Source organism: Mus caroli, chromosome 17 (assembly GCF_900094665.2).
Source record: "Mus caroli chromosome 17, CAROLI_EIJ_v1.1, whole genome shotgun sequence".
Classification (NCBI taxonomy): Eukaryota; Metazoa; Chordata; class Mammalia; order Rodentia; family Muridae; genus Mus; species Mus caroli.
The window spans coordinates 43,667,719-43,684,467 of NC_034586.1; the positions used below are offsets into that span (position 1 = coordinate 43,667,719).

Here is a 16,749-nt window from a genome sequence, read left to right on the forward strand (position 1 = left end):
GACCAGGCTGGCCTCGAACTCAGAAATCCGCCTGCCTCTGCCTCCCAAGTGCTGGGATTAAAGGCGTGCGCCACCACGCCCGGCTCAACACCATACTTTTGTAAGCTAACAGCAATAACGTCGTGGTGGGATGCTGACAACACAGCAGTTTTCCAAACAGAAGGCCTATCTTTGAGGTGAAGCTCACATACGGACCACACATGAAGCAACTCCTCCACAGGAGGCTCTGGACCAAGTCCACTTGAATCTCAAGGCTGAGCTGTGACCTGTTACATCCCCTGTCAAGCTAATGACTCCACATTGTTTTCTGCTGTTTGTGAACCAACGTTTGAGTGGTCGAACATGCACAGACCTTTCATATTTAAGTAAGGACCCAGTGATAACTGCCATCCACATGCATTCTCTAACACACAGCCCCAGGATAACTAATATAGAGCAGGCGGCCCCTGGCACTTGCACGCAGCACCAGCACTCGTCCTGTAGAAGCAGCTAGGAGCTGTCACTTAGCACGAGTGCAGGGTGAGCAGAAAGGCCACACATACTTGAAATCTTCTGAGTGAAGGTGAAGGTCTGCACGTGCCCTTCCACGGCGTTCTCCAAATGGTGCTTCTCTTCCTGGAGAGCCATCCCGATCAAATGCAGCACCTTCAGCAAACATTCTCAGGGTTAGAAAATAAACAATCCAAAAACCAAAATACAAGTATACATTTACAAGCATAAAAATAATTATTACTAAAAAATGACAAACCAGAGAGTAAACATGATAAAAGCCAATCCTGATTGTTGATTCAGTTAGAGGTCAGGCTGGCGCCTCAACAGAGAACTGGCAAAGAAAAACAACATTTCCCAAACAGCTAGGCAGAGAATGGGAATCCTTGGATTCTTTATGGCGACTGCTGTGACAATGTCATCTATATCTATATCTATCTATCTATCTATCTATCTATCTATCTATCTATCTATCTATCTATAAGTTCTAGTTCTGTCTCATGCCTATACTGTAGCTTTGGAAAAACATCCTGCCTAGCTGATTAAATTCAAGACTTGTGGTATCTAACACACTTACCTATCCTGTTCCCAACTTCAGGGACTCAATTTTCATTTCTAAATATTTTAATGTAACTTAATTTTAAGTGTGTGACTTCCTGCAGGCCTGTGGACCACATGCCTGTTGCTTGAAGAGGCCAGAATAGGGTCAGCTCCCCTAAAACTGGAGTTCTAGGTGTTTGTAAGCCACCATGTGGGTGTTGGGAATCAAACCCTGGTCTGTAAGAGCTGTAAGGGATTTTAACCACTGAGCCATCTCTTGCAGCCCCTCTAAGGACCAAATCTTAACCATTTGAAATCAGATACTTTTTTCTTGAATGCTGTAGTTTCTCACAAATTATCCCTCACGTGTGTCTGAGAGAACCAGAGGACACAGCCTACTGCTCCGTGTTCTCTGTAACACAGGTCTTATCTTGCGCTTCCAAGGTTTGAAGGGACGGGGGTGAGCTACTCTAGCTTTCCCTCCACCCAGGCGGCTGACTGCCAAGGACTTCTGAGAGCTAGACAGGCCTGCGTGACAGACGCCTGCTCACAGGATGACACTGCATTCTTACCCCATCACTGCCATGGGTATTTTTTCCCATAGTGGTGGCAGTGTTCCAGATACTACAGTGGCCTGTGTTTATGTCTTTGTTTGTTTGTTTGTTTTTTTTCGAGACAGGGTTTCTCTGTGTAGCCCTGGCTGTCCTGGAACTCACTCTGTAGGCCAGGCTGGCCTCGAACTCAGAAATCCACCTGCCTCTACCTCCCAAATGCTGGGATTAAAGGCGTGCGCCACCACGCCAGGCTCTGTATTTACGACTTAAATACACACTTATACAGGGAAGGGGTATGCATTACACAGTCCTTAGCCAACAAGATATATAAGCCTGCTGAGACAGTCCAAGCATGGCAACTGCAGAGGAAGGCTCCCTTCCCTTGGACTCTTGGGTTGACTGTTTTCACACTGGAGTCTTGCAGGGAACCCCTCGGAGACTATGTCATCATCTTTACCTAGAAACAGTTAGCTTCCCTCTGGAGTTCTGAGGTTCTAGGTGCTAGAGGGGTACAGTGCCTGGTGTACAGCAGCAGAATAATAGTAACCAGATAATAACAGTGCCACCGGTGGGGGAAGGGGAGGTTAGATGAACCTCACCGATGCGCAGTCTCTCCACCTATGTAATGAACAAAGCAGTAGCTGCTCACGGAGCGTGTATGGATCTGACACTGAAGACTCACACTAAAGCTATGAAGTGAGACTAGCCCTGCACAGCCACGGTTAGTTACGGGACCCTAAGCATCCACATGGACACCGGTGAGCTAAAGCTTCTTTAAAAGAGGAGCATGTGAGAGCTCTTACAGTCTGCCAGCATCCCAGACGACGCAAAGGCTGGGGTCAGTAGGCTGGCCCAGGCTGCCTCGCACACGCACCCGGTAAGAAGGAAGCATCGAGCATGTGCACAGTCCTCACCAGAAACAAGAGGAGGGGAGGGGAGTATCCCAGGGGCCTAGTTTTTCTGTTTATTGAGATTGACTGTTTTTTTCCAACTACAAAAAAATCTGAACTGTACATTGACATACCCTCTGTAGCATGGACTCTGACCAGGCAGACCCATGATGCTCTACAGCCCACTGCAGGATCGTTCCCATGATGTACAGCATGACATCACACTGCAAGATGTTAACCAGACTCGCGAACAAAGGGCAGAACGGTGGCAAAGCCGGAGGAGGGAGTGCTGGGAACGAAGGAGGACATGTTTAAAGGAACCATCCCTCTCTGCTATGTAGACCAGCCTGGCCTCCAATGCAGCGGCCCCGCCTCTGCCTCCTCTGTGGGATTAAAGGTGTCAGCCTCACACCTGGCTTGTTAGGAACTTCTTTTTAAAAAGATGTATGTATGTATGTATTTAATGTGGATTTTTTTTTCTGTATGTCTGTTTGAGGGTGTGGGATCCCCTGGAACTGGAATTATAGACAGTTGTGAGCTGGGTCCTCTATAAGGAGCAGCCAGTACTCACTCACTCTCTCTCTCTCTCTCTCTCTCTCTCTCTCTCTCTCTTTCTTAAGTAAAGAATAGAGTTTATTTGGGGGCACGGAAAGGGGAGTTGAGAAAGAAGTAGAGGCAGAGGAAGCGAGGGGAGAGAGAGGGAGGAGGGGGAAAGGGAGAGAGTGAGAAGGGGGCAGAGAGAGAAAAGGGGCAGAGTGCCTGAGAGAGCAGCCAGAACTCTTAACTGCTGAGCCATTTCTCTAGCACCTTGTTAGGCACTTCTGATGTCACTAAAGGACATTTTCTATCTTCCAGTTCCACTTTCCACTCAAATGCACAAGAACAGCTGTATATTAAAAAAGAAAATACCCACAACCCCACCTACATGAAAGAGCCTCTCTTATCCCACAATGTCTCAAGACTGACAGAAAACCGTTGACCACACAGTGTGACTTGGTACAGACTTCCTTCTCTCCCAGTGTGTACGTGGTGTGTGTGTGTGTGTGTGTGGCACATGTGTGGAGGCCAGAGGTTGACCTTGGGTTGTCTCCCAAGGTTACTTTGTGAAAAGCAATATAGAGAGACCAAGGCTGGACCTGCTGATGCTTGGCCACTCAGCTAGCTGGTTTGCTCTGGTGTCCCTGCCTTTGTTGGCCTCCTGCTGACAGGTGGGCCACCACACCCACTCCATTTTTCTGTCTTCTGGGGATCCAACCTCCTCACGCCTGTGCAGAAGCACTCAGTCTGCAGCGCCTCCTCCCTAGCCTGCAGGCTCCCATGCTGGGCTTTCCCAGGCCGTCCTTCTCTCCTGTCTGTGAGACAGTTAGGACACAGACGAGCTGGGAGGGATGGAAGGAGGCTGAAACTATTCTTGGGCCCAGCTTCCAGGTCCTGAAACCCTTTACCAGAGCACAAGCAGCACCCCTTAGAATGAAGGGAGTAGAGGGGGGCACTGAGGCCCCTGCAGGCAGACACTGGACAAGTCTGGCCAGTGCAGAGCCATTTCCAGATGTCTGTGGAGGAAACAACCGTTTCCAATGTGCAGACATCTTCAAACTGCTGTACTTGCTATTTCTCAGAACAGGAGACTGGTCACACAAAAAGCTTATACTTAAATCTTCCACCTCACCATGGAGAGTCACCATGGCAAAGAGAAAATCTTTTTTCGGTAAGAGGCTGATGTGGGCTTTTGGAAAGAAGATGAAAATACCTGTATCTTCTTTATTTTCTCTTTTCAATTTCCGCTGAGCTTCCTCCGCCTAATGAAAGACCAAGTAATACGGATAAGAATTACAATACATATACATAAGGATCTATGGATGCGAGCCTGTCTTCATTAAAGACAGAGACCCACATAGCCCAGGCTGGACTTGAACTGATCTTTCTGCCTAGATTCCAGGAATGGCTTGGGTAGGTTTCTACTTCCTAAATATTTAGCCCCCCACCTCCCCATATAGCAAGATTAATTCTTTTTGTCAATTATCAGAATCCTCAAGTGTGCTCTTTAACACTTCAAGGTCCAGGGAAAAGAGGTACAAAATGGGAACTTAACGTAGGCTATGAAGTGTACATAATAAAATAAAAACTTCACCATTTTATTTTTTACACCACTTATCGAAAACATATGTTAAAATGAGATTGCAACATGTAAGTCTTTGAAGTTACTAGAAAAACTGCATGAAGGCTCACACTGCACATCAGCCAGTCCAAAGCTGAATGTGTGCCAAACGGGCCAGTCGATCACGACACACAGTGGAACTTTGCTGTTAGAAGACAAGAGAAATGAATCGGGGATGGACTATAGTGGTACAGTGCTTGTCTGGCCTGTGCGAGGTCCCCGGTGTGATTCCAGCATAGAGAGATAACAAAGCAAATAAGGTCAGGAGTGTTTATGTGCATCTGACCGTGTTCATCCACACAGACGCTGTGCTGCGAGCCCTGCCACGCTAGACAGGGCTGCTGTGTTATTTGTGAAAGCTTGCTCCTCATAAGGAAAACACACTTAGCACCTCCCACTGCTCTGAGCTCCCCCGTACCTTGGACTGCTCTGCCCTGGAGAAATGATAAAAATACAGGTTGAACTCTTTGGCACACTCTGGCTTCAGCTCATACATGCCTCGTCCTGTGAGCCCAGGTTTCCTGGTGGGAAGAGTATCATTAGCAAAGTCACGCATGCCGAGAGTCTTAGATGGTCAAGTAAGGCGGGAGCTCTCACATCTACATTTTTAGGGTGTCAAGTTGAAACTGTTCTGTGGGTAGACTTGACACTATACATCAAAAAAAAAAAAAAAAAAAAGCCACTGCAGGAGCCATCATATATGTCAGCACCTCCACTGTGAACTAGTCCGAATTATGCAAGTGAATGCGATGGAGACACAGCCCAGAAGCCCAACTGAACAGGTTTCCAAACCGCTGCATTTCTAAGCCAGGGGACACCAGTACACACGGTGTTAAATTCTCTGTTTTAACATGGAGTACACATGGTGTTACCGGTTCTGCTGTAACATGGTGTGTAAGTAGTGTTAACCTTTCTGTATTAGCGTGTAGAATACATGATCCTATCTTTAGAATCCATAAAGACATTGCAGCTACAGTGTAGAGCAGGAGGTGGCTCAGCAGTAAAGAGCACTTGCTGCTCTTCCAGAGGCCAGCTTCAAACGCCCACATCATGTGGTTCATGACTGCTAACTCTAGCTCCACGGATATGTACACACAGACACAGACAGACAGACAGACACACACACGGCCTGATCTTTTTTTTTTGTTTGTTTGTTTTGTTTTTTTCGAGACAGGGTTTCTCTGTGTAGCCCTGGCTGTCCTGAAACTCACTTTGTAGACCAGGCTGGCCTTGAAACGGCCTGATCTTAAACACCAATGAGAAGTCTAGTCTAGAATTAAAACTTGAAAAGTCCTGCCACCCTCAGAGCATCAGATCACCCTTAGTTGTATCAAAAGAAACACATTAAGAAGTGATTTTGGAAGCTGGAAAGATGGCCCAGTGGGAAAAGACACTTGCTGTCCAGCCCGAGTTCCATCTCTGGAACACACTATAGGAGAGAACTGACTTTTCAAGTTGTCCTTTGACTTCTATACATATGCCACAGTGAGCACAGGTGCATAGAAAGTAAATACATGTTTAAAATAAAACTTCATAACGCATGTCATGAACTCACTTGAAATGTGCTACGGACTCGATGACGCTCTCCATGCCGGTCTCCTTGTTCTCCTGAAGGGACAGAGAACAAAGTACTCAGGGTATGAACAGCAACTGCAGCGTCTGAGCAGTGTGCTTGTCCCGTGACCCTCACTGGGCCCCTGGAACAGGACACTGCTCCCCACTGTGTTTAAAGACTGGAGATTCCACAGCTGGCTGAAGGCCAGGACTGAACACAGAGAGCAAGGGTCTCTCTAACCCACACCCTTGGTCCAGGAAGCATCCCTAACACCACCAGAGAAAGCTGAGGCACTTTCCCAGCTGAAGCACTAGTGTCAAAAAAGATGTCAGAAATGATAGGACTAAGCAAGGCCAACCAAATTAATCAAGGCCTGGAACTGCACAGTCCTGGGTGTGCAAAAAAGTTTAAAGGCTTGATCTATTTCAACTAGGGCAAAATATGTTGCAGGGGAGAGGAAGAGACAGCTGAGCAGTTAAGAGCGTTCGTTGCTCTTCCAGAGGACCTGAATTCGACTCCCAGCACCCACATTAGGTAGCCCTAGTTCACAATAGCTATAACTCCAGCCCCAAGGGATCCGTGCCATCTTCTGGGCTCTTTGGGTACCTGTGCTCACAGGTGGACACACCCACACATCGACACATATACACATAGTTTAAAACAAAAAGTAAAGCGACAAGCAAACACACTGAAGAGCCTTAATGAAAACAGGCCTTCTCAGCTTCATGAGCTGAGATTCTGAGAAGCCCCAGAGCGGAAAGTTAGGCCCTAATGGCCTCGGGAGGAAAACCAGTTATAATTCAACCTGTGAATATCCTTATACCAGTGCTTTAGTCACCCCAATCTTATAAAAAAGACTCTTCCACCAGATGATAGTGGCACACGCCTTTAATCCTGGCCCCAGGGAGGCAGAGGCAGGCAGATCTCTAAGTTTGAGGCCAGCCTGATCTACAGAGAAAGTTTCAGGACAGTCAGGGCTACACAGAGAAACCCTCTTTAAAATGAAAACCAAACCAACCAATCAACCAACCAACCACGAGACCCTTCTGCACCGGAGTAAGGAAAAAGCCCTGAGAATGTGTGTTTACTCAAGTTCGAGTGGATACCTCCTCCCTCAAGTGAAAGCGTCACCTGCACTCCTGGGGAGTTCAGACAGACCCTAATGTGCCCCTGCTCTGTGGACAAAACCACTTAGCTCTAAGCACCGCGTTCTTCAGAGGTCTCTCTAGCTCAGCTCTGCTCCCTAGCCACTGTTCCCAATGTTCTCCTTTCCAGATGGAATGGCCATCTTAGAACTGTAGCCTGTGCCCATGGGGCAAGTGCACACACTGCTGGGAGGAGCAGCTTACTGGTTTCTTAACTGTGGACACTTACATCTTCAGGCAGAGACTTCACCAGCTCGCTGTGAGCCATAGGCTTGATGCTCAGCTGATGGATAATCTCCCTCTTGATTTCATCTGAGGCAGCCACCTGTCCAACCCCAGGGTTGAATCTTTCTCCTGTCCAAAATGAAAGGTAGATGCACACAGTTAACGGACCATGTACTTACGTGTACAGACTTCCAGTTCTTGCTACAGAATCCATCCTCTGTCTGGGTCACTCTGCTGTGGGAAATAAAGGCTGGTTTGGAAGGCAGTAGCAGTTCCCGGTATACTGAGTCTGATGCACCCACTTAAGGTTTCATGGCTGCTTTGGAGAAGGACCAGAAGTACAATGGGACCAGTGGAAGTCACACCCTTTCCTCCTCTGTGCTTCTGCCTAGGACAGGCTGGCATCACTTTGAGACCCTCTTCATTAGGGCCACCTCTGCCCACTGGATTGGCTACTTTACGGTCACAGAAGGTCTGAACAGCGGGGGAATGACAGAGCAGAAGGGATCAAAGAACTGGGAAAGCAGGGCCAAGCGAACAGGAGACGTAGGTAATAAACAGACGTCTCTGAGTCACTGGTCTTCATTAACTTGGGGTTGCTGTCTTTGGAGCCAAGAAGACATTTATACCAAGAACCAAGAGAGCAGAAACAAAGCGAAGATTTTAGCCCTAGCAACTCTCTGCTCACAGTCTGTTCCCAAGCTGTGCCAGTCTCCCTCCACCCTTCCCCCAAATACAGCCTTTCAGTTCATCTGTTTTGGCCATTGCACCCCTTCCTCTTTCTGGGGTATGTGTGTGTGTGTGCCCGTTCCCTTCCCATGACTAATGGAGCAAGCTCAGCGCCCTGCTGCCGTCGCCAGGCCCACAGCGAGGCGGTGCGCACTCACCCACAAGCATGATGATGAGGTAGAGCATCTCCTCGATCAGAGTGTTGTTCTGTTGAACGACGTCCTGCGGGAGGAGGGCCAAGTGCAGAGGTTAGAACACGCCCACTGCTGTCCCTCACGCATACAGGATACATGGGCGTTGTGACACAGGCTCTTACCTTGTGGGTAACCTCAGAACTGAATCTCTTCCCATAGTCAGGCGTGCTGAAGAGCTGATAGAGTTCAAAGCGGCTGAGCATGATCATCAGGAAGTGGTTTGGATCCATCATGGAGACACCTGTCTTTTTTGTTTGTTTGAGACAAAGGAGAAGAGGAAGGTCAGAAGGGACACTCAGTGTTAGTGAGAGATGTTTAAAGTTGCACAAGAAAACAGCTATTTGACCACCAATTTGAAGAAAAAATGGACACCTACTTAGCCACACCCTCTATCATGTGGCTGCCAAGCGGGGACAGGAATCTAAGCAGGTCAAGCAATCCACACAAAGAACTTTCCCTTAAAACTGAACCCCAGCAGAGCCACACAGGCAGCTCGGCTCCTTTCCTGTCTCAGTCCACTGAAGGACACGCCTGTGAATTCCGCTGCAGTTTCCTATCAGAGCTCACTGCCTACTAGGAACTGAGAGGAATATCAATTAAGCCCCTAGTACATACATGCGGATTCTGTTACTGAGCCCCTTTTGTGGTAAGCACTCCATTACATAAAACGATAGCTTCTACATTAGTTTTAATGCCATTTTAAAAAGTTCTAAATCAAACTGGACTCAAAAGCTAGGAGCTGAAGTAGAGTTCTCTGAAGAGCAGCCAGTGCTGGACCATATCCATGGCACCTATCTTTTGGTGCTGCTGCTGCTGCTGCTATTAAGTCTGTTTGAGTCAGGGTCTCACTATGTAAGCACACTGCCTTCGAACTCAGAGATCTGCCTGTCTCTGCGTGCACCACCAAGCCAGTCTGTTTATCTTTTAGAATTTACGGTGATGCGTGCCAGTGTCTGCCACATGAGTGCTGTGCCTACAGAGACCAGAAAGGAGCTGGAGGCCCCGTGGTTGTGGCTGCCTGCCGTGGTGCTGGAAAAAAGAACTCGGCTCCTTTATGAGCAGCAAAGCTCTTAAGTACTGAGCTGTCTGTTTGTCTAGCCAGCTGTCTGTCTGACTGTAGCAGCTGCACCTGGCATGCTAAGTCTGACACTGCATTCTGCAGGCTGTTGGCCTTGAGTGGGAAGTGTTAGTAGGCAGAGCAGGTAGGATTCAGAGATCTGCAAGGGAGTGTTAGGTGACTGACTCAGTAGAACAAGACCAGGCCTCCCCACAGCCCTGAAGTTAGGGTTTTTAACTCATTACCTGAAGCATCACTATGTCCTTGTCGAACATCTCTCGCCTGCATTTCACATTATGGTAGTAATAGATCTAAAACGATAATTAATTATATTAGGTAAATAAGCTCTGATGGGTATAGCTTCCCGATCATTTCCCCACTGCAAGAAAAAAGCATGGGTTTGTGTAAGCACAAGTGTGTGCCTTCCTGTGTGCTTGGAGCTGGTGTGGGCTTTTAGTTACCACTATCTTAGCATGAATAAACCAGTAAACTAGAGATATCCATTGATGTCTGCTGCAGATTCCAGCCAGTGTTCTGGGTCTCCCAAAATCGTGGATGAGGGGAGGACAGATGGCTGAGAAGGTACAGGCCTCACTGTGACATCTGATGACTGGGGGTTGATCTCTGGAACTCATGTCTAAGAAGCTGGGACAACTACACTAAGTTATGCGGTGACCTCCACATATGCTCTGCCCTCCTAGCCTCCTTCTGTCTAGTCTGTCTGTCTCTCACACACACATACACACACTGAATCTTATAGTCAATGAAAAAGATTTTTAACCTCAATACACCCCTACATTTTTTTTTTCTTTTTTTGAGACAGGGTCTCACTACACAGCCCTGGCTAACCTACAACTTGAACTTTGAACTTACATATAGGTAGACCAAGCTAGCCTCAAATTCACAGACTCCCCCTGCCTCTGTCTTCCGAATACCTAATTAAAGGCATGAGTCTATCACATCTCTATTTCTCCTTGCACTTACTGTGTGTGTACACACGATGTGTGAGGGCACACAGACCACGGTGTTCAGAGGACAATTTGCAGAGTTGGCGCTCTTCTTTAGCCACATGTGTGGTTAGTTTTCCTGTCAACTTGACACAAGCTAAGGCCAAAGAGGATGAGGGAACCGAAACTGAGAAAACGTCTCCACAAGACTGGCCTTTAGGCAAGTCTCTGGGGCGTTCTCTTGATTTGTGATATATGTGGGAAGGCCCAGCCACCGTGAGCAGTGCCCCTGTTAGGCAAGGGGCCTTGGGTTGTATAAGCAGTGTTCCTCCAGGGTCGAGCACGAGTCCTGCCCTGGCTGACCTCCACAGTGAGAGCACACTCCCACTCCAAAGCTGCTGCTGGTCCTGGTATTTACGACAGCAGTAAAACACAATCTAGGCCAGTGTGGATGCTGGGGACTGAACTACGGTCATTAGGTTTGGCTGTGAGTGCCCTTACCCACTGAGCGACCTCACTGGCTCACGCACCCAGTGTTTGATCTAATTTAAGCAAAACAAATTTTAGTTTTTAGTCTCCAACCTCGTTCTAAAAATTGTTTCCAGTAAATGCTAAGAGCACTGGTGTGCATCTCCACGATCCTTGATCAAACATAAAACGAGAGCTCTAAGGAACACTGGCTCACCTTGCATTGAATTTTTAAACAATGTGTCACAGACACCAAACCGTTTTTTAAAAAAAAGACTTATCTGTGTAAATGTGTGTGTGTGTCTATCTGCATGTCTGTGCCAAATATGCGTGACACCTTCAAAGGCCAAAATAGAGGGTGTTAGATCCCTTGGAACTGGAGTTATGGGAGGTGGTAAGTCACCTGACATAGGTGCTGGGGACAGAACCAGGGTCCCCTGCAAGAGCAGCAAGCACTCATAACTGCTGAGCCATCTCTCTAGATCCCAGATGCAAAATCCTCAATGGCTATGTCCATTTAAAACTGTAAAAGGTTTCTCATAAAAGCTGGAGAATGAATGGAATCAAAATACCACAGAATTAAAAAACAAAACCACTTACCTGGTTTACTAGAGAGAAGCCATTTCTTCTCCACATCCCAGCATGCACTTGGGCACATAAGACAAGACATCTAAGAGGATGCTCTATCAACATGGGTGGGCTCAGTTCACTCTGTGTTAAAAATAACCCACTTGTTAAAATCTGCACAAGGAAAGGTGGTTGACAGCAAAGCTTAAAGAATAATATATCAAATCTGCTTTAAGCTGTAACTGTATGACTGTTCATTTTGTGTTAATTTAGTTAGGTATGGTCAGCTCCATCTATTTGAGGGCGAGAGGCATTCTTTATGAGAAATATTTTAGTAAAGTTTGAAAATGGCAATGTATCCATTTATCCTCTATAAAGACAGTAGGCAGGCTTTATTAACTCAGATGGCGCTAGCTGTAGAAGTAAAGTTTCTCATGTGTGGGAGGGACATCCACGTGACGTGGTGCCTGTGTGGAGGTCAGAGGAAAACCTGGCCTATCAGCTCTTGTCTTCCACCTTGTTTATGGCAGGCTCTCTCTCAGGGCTGTGAGTGTCTCTGGTGCCACACTGTGGCTCTCCCATTTGTTCAGTCTGCACTTTACCCACTGAGCCACCTCCCTAGCTCCAAAAGTGTGCTCTCTAAAGAAAGGATTCTGCGTCCAAGATGGACTGTGTACTTGTAGCCATAACGTCAACTGTCCTCTGGGCTCCCTAGAGAACCACAATACTCCCCTGACTCCTTTCCAACTCCATAAGGCACGAGGCAAGGCCTTGGAGTAACCCCTGAGCTCACCCCCCCCACACACACACACACTAACTCGACACACCCCTATAGGCTCTTTTCTCTGGAGAACCTAAACTAAGAAAAGTTTGTTCAGTTTGGTTTCAAGTACCACACACATGACGACTAGAAGTTCTGTTCAAAGTCAAAGTCACTTACTAGAGGTAGGAGCTCTGGAAATTTATATGCCACTTCACTTTTGCTTAACAAAACATGCAAACCTGCGTGGAAGAACAAACAAAGAAGGTTTTCTACAGGTCACACTAGTGTGCAGTTAACTCAACGATCACTCAGCCTACTGCTTAACATCTTACTACAAAAATATCTTTGGGCATGTATTGGTTTAAAAATTAAGTTTTAAAATGACCTGTGTTATAAACAAATCTTTTCTTTTTTTAAAAAAAGATTTATTTATTTATTTATTTTTTTATGCGAGTACACTGTAGCTGTCTTTAGACACACCAGAAGAGGGCATCGGATCTCATTATAGATGGCTGTGAGCCACCATGTGGTTGCTGCGAATTGAACTCAGGACCTCTGGAAGAGCAGTCAGTGCTCTGACCTCTGAGCCATCCCTCTCCAGTCCTAAACAAAGCTATTCAACAAATCTCTATCAGAGGGAGTTAGAACTCACCTTAATCAATACCGCTGACATTTCAGAAGTAATGCTAGATGAACAGACAAAGCCAGGCACCAATTCATACCCCTTGGCCAGTGTGGAGTTTTCTCCCAGGCCACAGGCGTCATTACTGCTCGAAGTTGAGATCCTTTGGGCAACTGAACAGAGAGACTGGTCCTGGACTTATGGTCTATGCTGACCCTGGCCTCAGAATGAAGTTCCCTAGAATTTCCAGTTTGGAGTCAAAGCCCATTTACTCCCTATCCATGAGAGGAGCATCCTTAGCTCAACCTTAGAGCACTCTGAAGGCTGCTGTTATGTCATTCCTCGGACCGAGTGCTTATCAGGACCTATCAGGCCTGCTTCCTTCTGTGGCAACCATCTCTACGAACCTGTTAAAGAGTTACTGCTGAAGCCCTAGCAGCACCCTCTCCACCTTGTCTGGGAACTATTTTGCTTGTTTTGTTTTGAGACAAGTTCTTGTTACATAACGCTGGCTGGTCTTGAACTTGTGGTCAGTCCTTCTGCCTCTGTTTCCCAAGTGCTGGGGTCACAAGTATGTGCCCCCACAGCCAGCTGTATAGACTGTTCTGTGTGTTTATTTTGTTCTCTACTCTGATTTCAAACACCCAGGGCAGGGCTCATTTACTGCTGGAGGAGAAGATGCCAGACGCCTTCAGGAGGGGAAGATAAGGCAGAAATTAGTCTATTTCTGAGGCATCAGAATTTTCACTGTGGACAGTTATTAGCCTCGGCTTCTTATCTAGACAGTCAGGTTTTGGAAGCATGACTGGGCATATCACTGACATGTTTTGTCCTCTAGTCTAGTGCATTGGTCAGCTCACCAATGAGCCATGACTTTTAGTTGTTGAGAGCAGGAGGGGCAGAGCTTTTTCCTATGACTAGAACGTTCTCTTCTCTTCTTCTGTCCTTTATCCATTCCCTCCCTTCTTCCTTTCCTTCCTGTCTCTCTCCTGTTACTTAGGGACAGGGTCTCACTCTGCAGTGCTGGCCTTGAATTCATTATAGGCCAGGCTAGCCTGGAACTCAGGGGTCACAGGTGTCAGCCAGCACCACAGCTTGTATTATTTTACTATTCAGATGTTTAGAAGCAGACACTCTCAAGCCTCAGTGGAAGGGATCTCAGACCACGCCCTGATGACACACTAGGGTGTGTGGAGGTCATCAGTCAGAAAATATGAGGATGCTCAACACAGACCTTTCAGAATGGAAGGAGTCTGACCCCATGACATGGAAGCAATAAAAAACTCCATTCATAATTTAGTAATTTAAGTAAAATGGGCCAATTCCTTGGAAGACATGAACTGTCAATGTTCACTTGAGGAATGTATAAACTCAGCAAGGACATAGTCTATCAGAGGAGCTGAGTCAGGAATTAATAATCTCTTCAACATACACTCAAGGAAGCCATGGTGTGGAGTCGCCAGTTTCCCCGTTAGAAATAAACAAAACAAACCAAACAAAACAAAATAAAAAACCAGCCAAAGAAACCAAAACACCAAAGTGCACCTTCATACCACGTTTGAAATGTTACTGAGCCACACTCACTAACTACAGGCTCTGTGATGGCAACAGGATGTCCATATACTCTAAGTTAAGAGCTGACTAAGGGGACACAGTGTGAGCAGGACAGGAGTTAGAACTAAGACCTCACGGCACTGCGCCGAGGGACCCACCACCGAAGTTAGGTGCACACTCACTGCCTCTGGCTTTTGCAGGGTCAGTTTTAGACAGTGCAGCAATTTTAAGTGACTTGTAAATCAGCCGGAGATCAGTAAGGCATTCCCTCGTAACCTTCTGCTTAAAGGGTTATTGATCAGTGGACAAGAAAGAGCTTACACAGAAAAGCTATGGTGGCTTTGATTTATTAGCAGTGGCTAAAGGTGAGTGGTCGGTGTGACTTGTAACAGATTGAGCTCAGTTACTACGATGTGATGCACAGTGATGTCGGAATAAGTCCTGCAGTGTCTTATTATTGACCCTGTGCCCAATCATCTCAAAATGCTAGCCTGGCTCCTTTTTTGTTCTGACACTAAGGTTTTCTATGCCTCAGTCCTCCCGGGTATGGATCAAGTGTAGTAATCGCTACATCATAGCAGAATGGTCAGATAGGCAAGCACATGCCGAACTCCCAGGGTAATGAATGTCCAGCACACAGTAGGTAGGATAATGAATGTCCAGTACACAGTAGGTATGCATAAATATCAGTCACTTGGGGGAAGTTCAGGGTTCTTTTTTAGGGGAGATTCTTTACCTGCAAGCAAGCGAGAAATTGGGAGGTGAATGCTAACTTTTTCTTGGGAAACACAGTATCTGATGGTTTCCACCGAGTGTCCACAAATACTGAGTGTGATTGGCTGTTCACCATCAGTAAATCCGCCATGACACTGCGTCAGCACAGCCAGGCATTTCTTGTAAGCTTCAATTAACACTTTTTCCTAAAAAAGAGATTTGGAGCATAAGTTACAAAAGACTGGGTTGCTACTACATTCATAGTACCTCAATTAATAATATGAGTTTGGCCCAACCCAAACTCAGCCCTCCCTCCCAGAATGCCATGGTCCTCTCCCCAGTGCATGACATCACTTATAAATAAAGCTGTGGAAACCTACAAGTTACCAGTAATGTCCTTTACCTCAGTCCATGCTGTCTAGTCTAGTCAAAGTGACAACTTTTTATTTTCAATCTTTCAAAACTAGCTATTCTCTCGATGTCCAGTAACCCAAAGGCACTTCCACCACGTCTCTGTTAAACGCCTTCCTCCAACTCTTGTCCCGCCCATCCAATCTCTTCAGAGAGTAGTTTTTAAAACACAAATTGGACCCGGCACTGCTAGGTAAATACTAACTGCGGCCCACCTGAGCTAGACTGTGACTGAGATGACCTCCATGGTCCAGGCATCGGGCAGCCCTGGCCTCCCCTTCCTCTGTCTCCTTGAAGAGCCTTCTCAGAGCTCCCCAACAACCACAGGCCTCTCATAACAAAGAATGATGCAGTTGGCCTGACTTTTTTTCCTGTCTAGGAGGTTTTCATACATTGTTTAAGTCTCATGGATGCTTCTCTGACCTCTGACCTCTTTTTGATGAAAGAAGGCCCAAATTATTTAAGTCCCAGGATAAATGTAGCAAAATCAAAAAATTATGCTTGGATAAACATATCCATCACTTTTCTAGGCTTCATGTCTGGGGAGGGTTTTAACCTTTGAACTCTTGCTGAGTGTGCTCTATGAGCTAAGCTTACAGTACTTCCTCAAACCTTTCGCCTCCCCCAGGCTTCTGCCTGCTCACTCCATTTTCTCTGCAGCCCCCACAGGAAGGAACTCACGTCCAGAGCACACCAGTCCTGCACCATTGAGATGACGTGTGTCAGCTTCATCTGCAGTGTGAAGGCTGCTTCCCACTCTGGCTCCATCTCAATGTGCTGTCCCACCTGACGCGTGATCGGGTCCATTCCCTTAGAAAGCACAGAGAGTTTGTAAGAAGAACAACTAGGGTTTTCCTCACACACAAACCCAAGACATTCAATAAAAAGGACAAAAAAAAAAACAAACCTCAGGATTGATGTGTAAGAAATATAAATTGATTATAGAGACTATTCAAAATAGGTAAAATTTTAAACCGGAAGCGTCAGGGGAATGTATGTAAATATGTATGTATGTATGTATGGTTGTATATTTGAGACACAGTCTCCTTAAGCAAGCATGGCTGGCCTGGAGCACATGGCCCCGCTACCTCAGCTTCTTCTGGGCTGTCATTACAGACATGTGTCCCCACTCCTACACAGGTTTTGTGTGCCAGTGGTGGCTGAACC

At 46.6% G+C, this 16,749-nt stretch overlaps 1 protein-coding gene across 3 annotated transcripts in view; it reads right to left on the reverse strand.

Annotated features, from left to right (window-relative positions):
• The window catches only part of Ubr2 (ubiquitin protein ligase E3 component n-recognin 2), an 83,107-nt gene that overhangs the window by 29,535 nt on the left and 36,823 nt on the right, over positions 1 to 16,749 (reverse strand). For 2 of the 3 annotated variants that reach the window (XM_021185716.2, XM_021185715.2), the window contains exons 14-26: positions 16,264 to 16,392; positions 15,194 to 15,377; positions 12,459 to 12,520; positions 11,552 to 11,662; positions 9,782 to 9,847; positions 8,602 to 8,724; positions 8,444 to 8,507; positions 7,561 to 7,685; positions 6,187 to 6,239; positions 5,050 to 5,152; positions 4,224 to 4,272; positions 2,608 to 2,762; positions 543 to 645 (exon numbers count right to left, since the gene is read on the reverse strand). In XM_021185716.2, coding sequence (XP_021041375.1) covers positions 543 to 645; positions 2,608 to 2,762; positions 4,224 to 4,272; positions 5,050 to 5,152; positions 6,187 to 6,239; positions 7,561 to 7,685; positions 8,444 to 8,507; positions 8,602 to 8,724; positions 9,782 to 9,847; positions 11,552 to 11,662; positions 12,459 to 12,520; positions 15,194 to 15,377; positions 16,264 to 16,392 — 1,327 coding nt within the window. Of the gene's footprint in view, positions 1 to 542; positions 646 to 2,607; positions 2,763 to 4,223; positions 4,273 to 4,325; positions 5,153 to 6,186; positions 6,240 to 7,560; positions 7,686 to 8,443; positions 8,508 to 8,601; positions 8,725 to 9,781; positions 9,848 to 11,551; positions 11,663 to 12,458; positions 12,521 to 15,193; positions 15,378 to 16,263; positions 16,393 to 16,749 lie in introns of those variants that run through there. The other variant, XM_029471655.1, reaches the window with a different exon arrangement.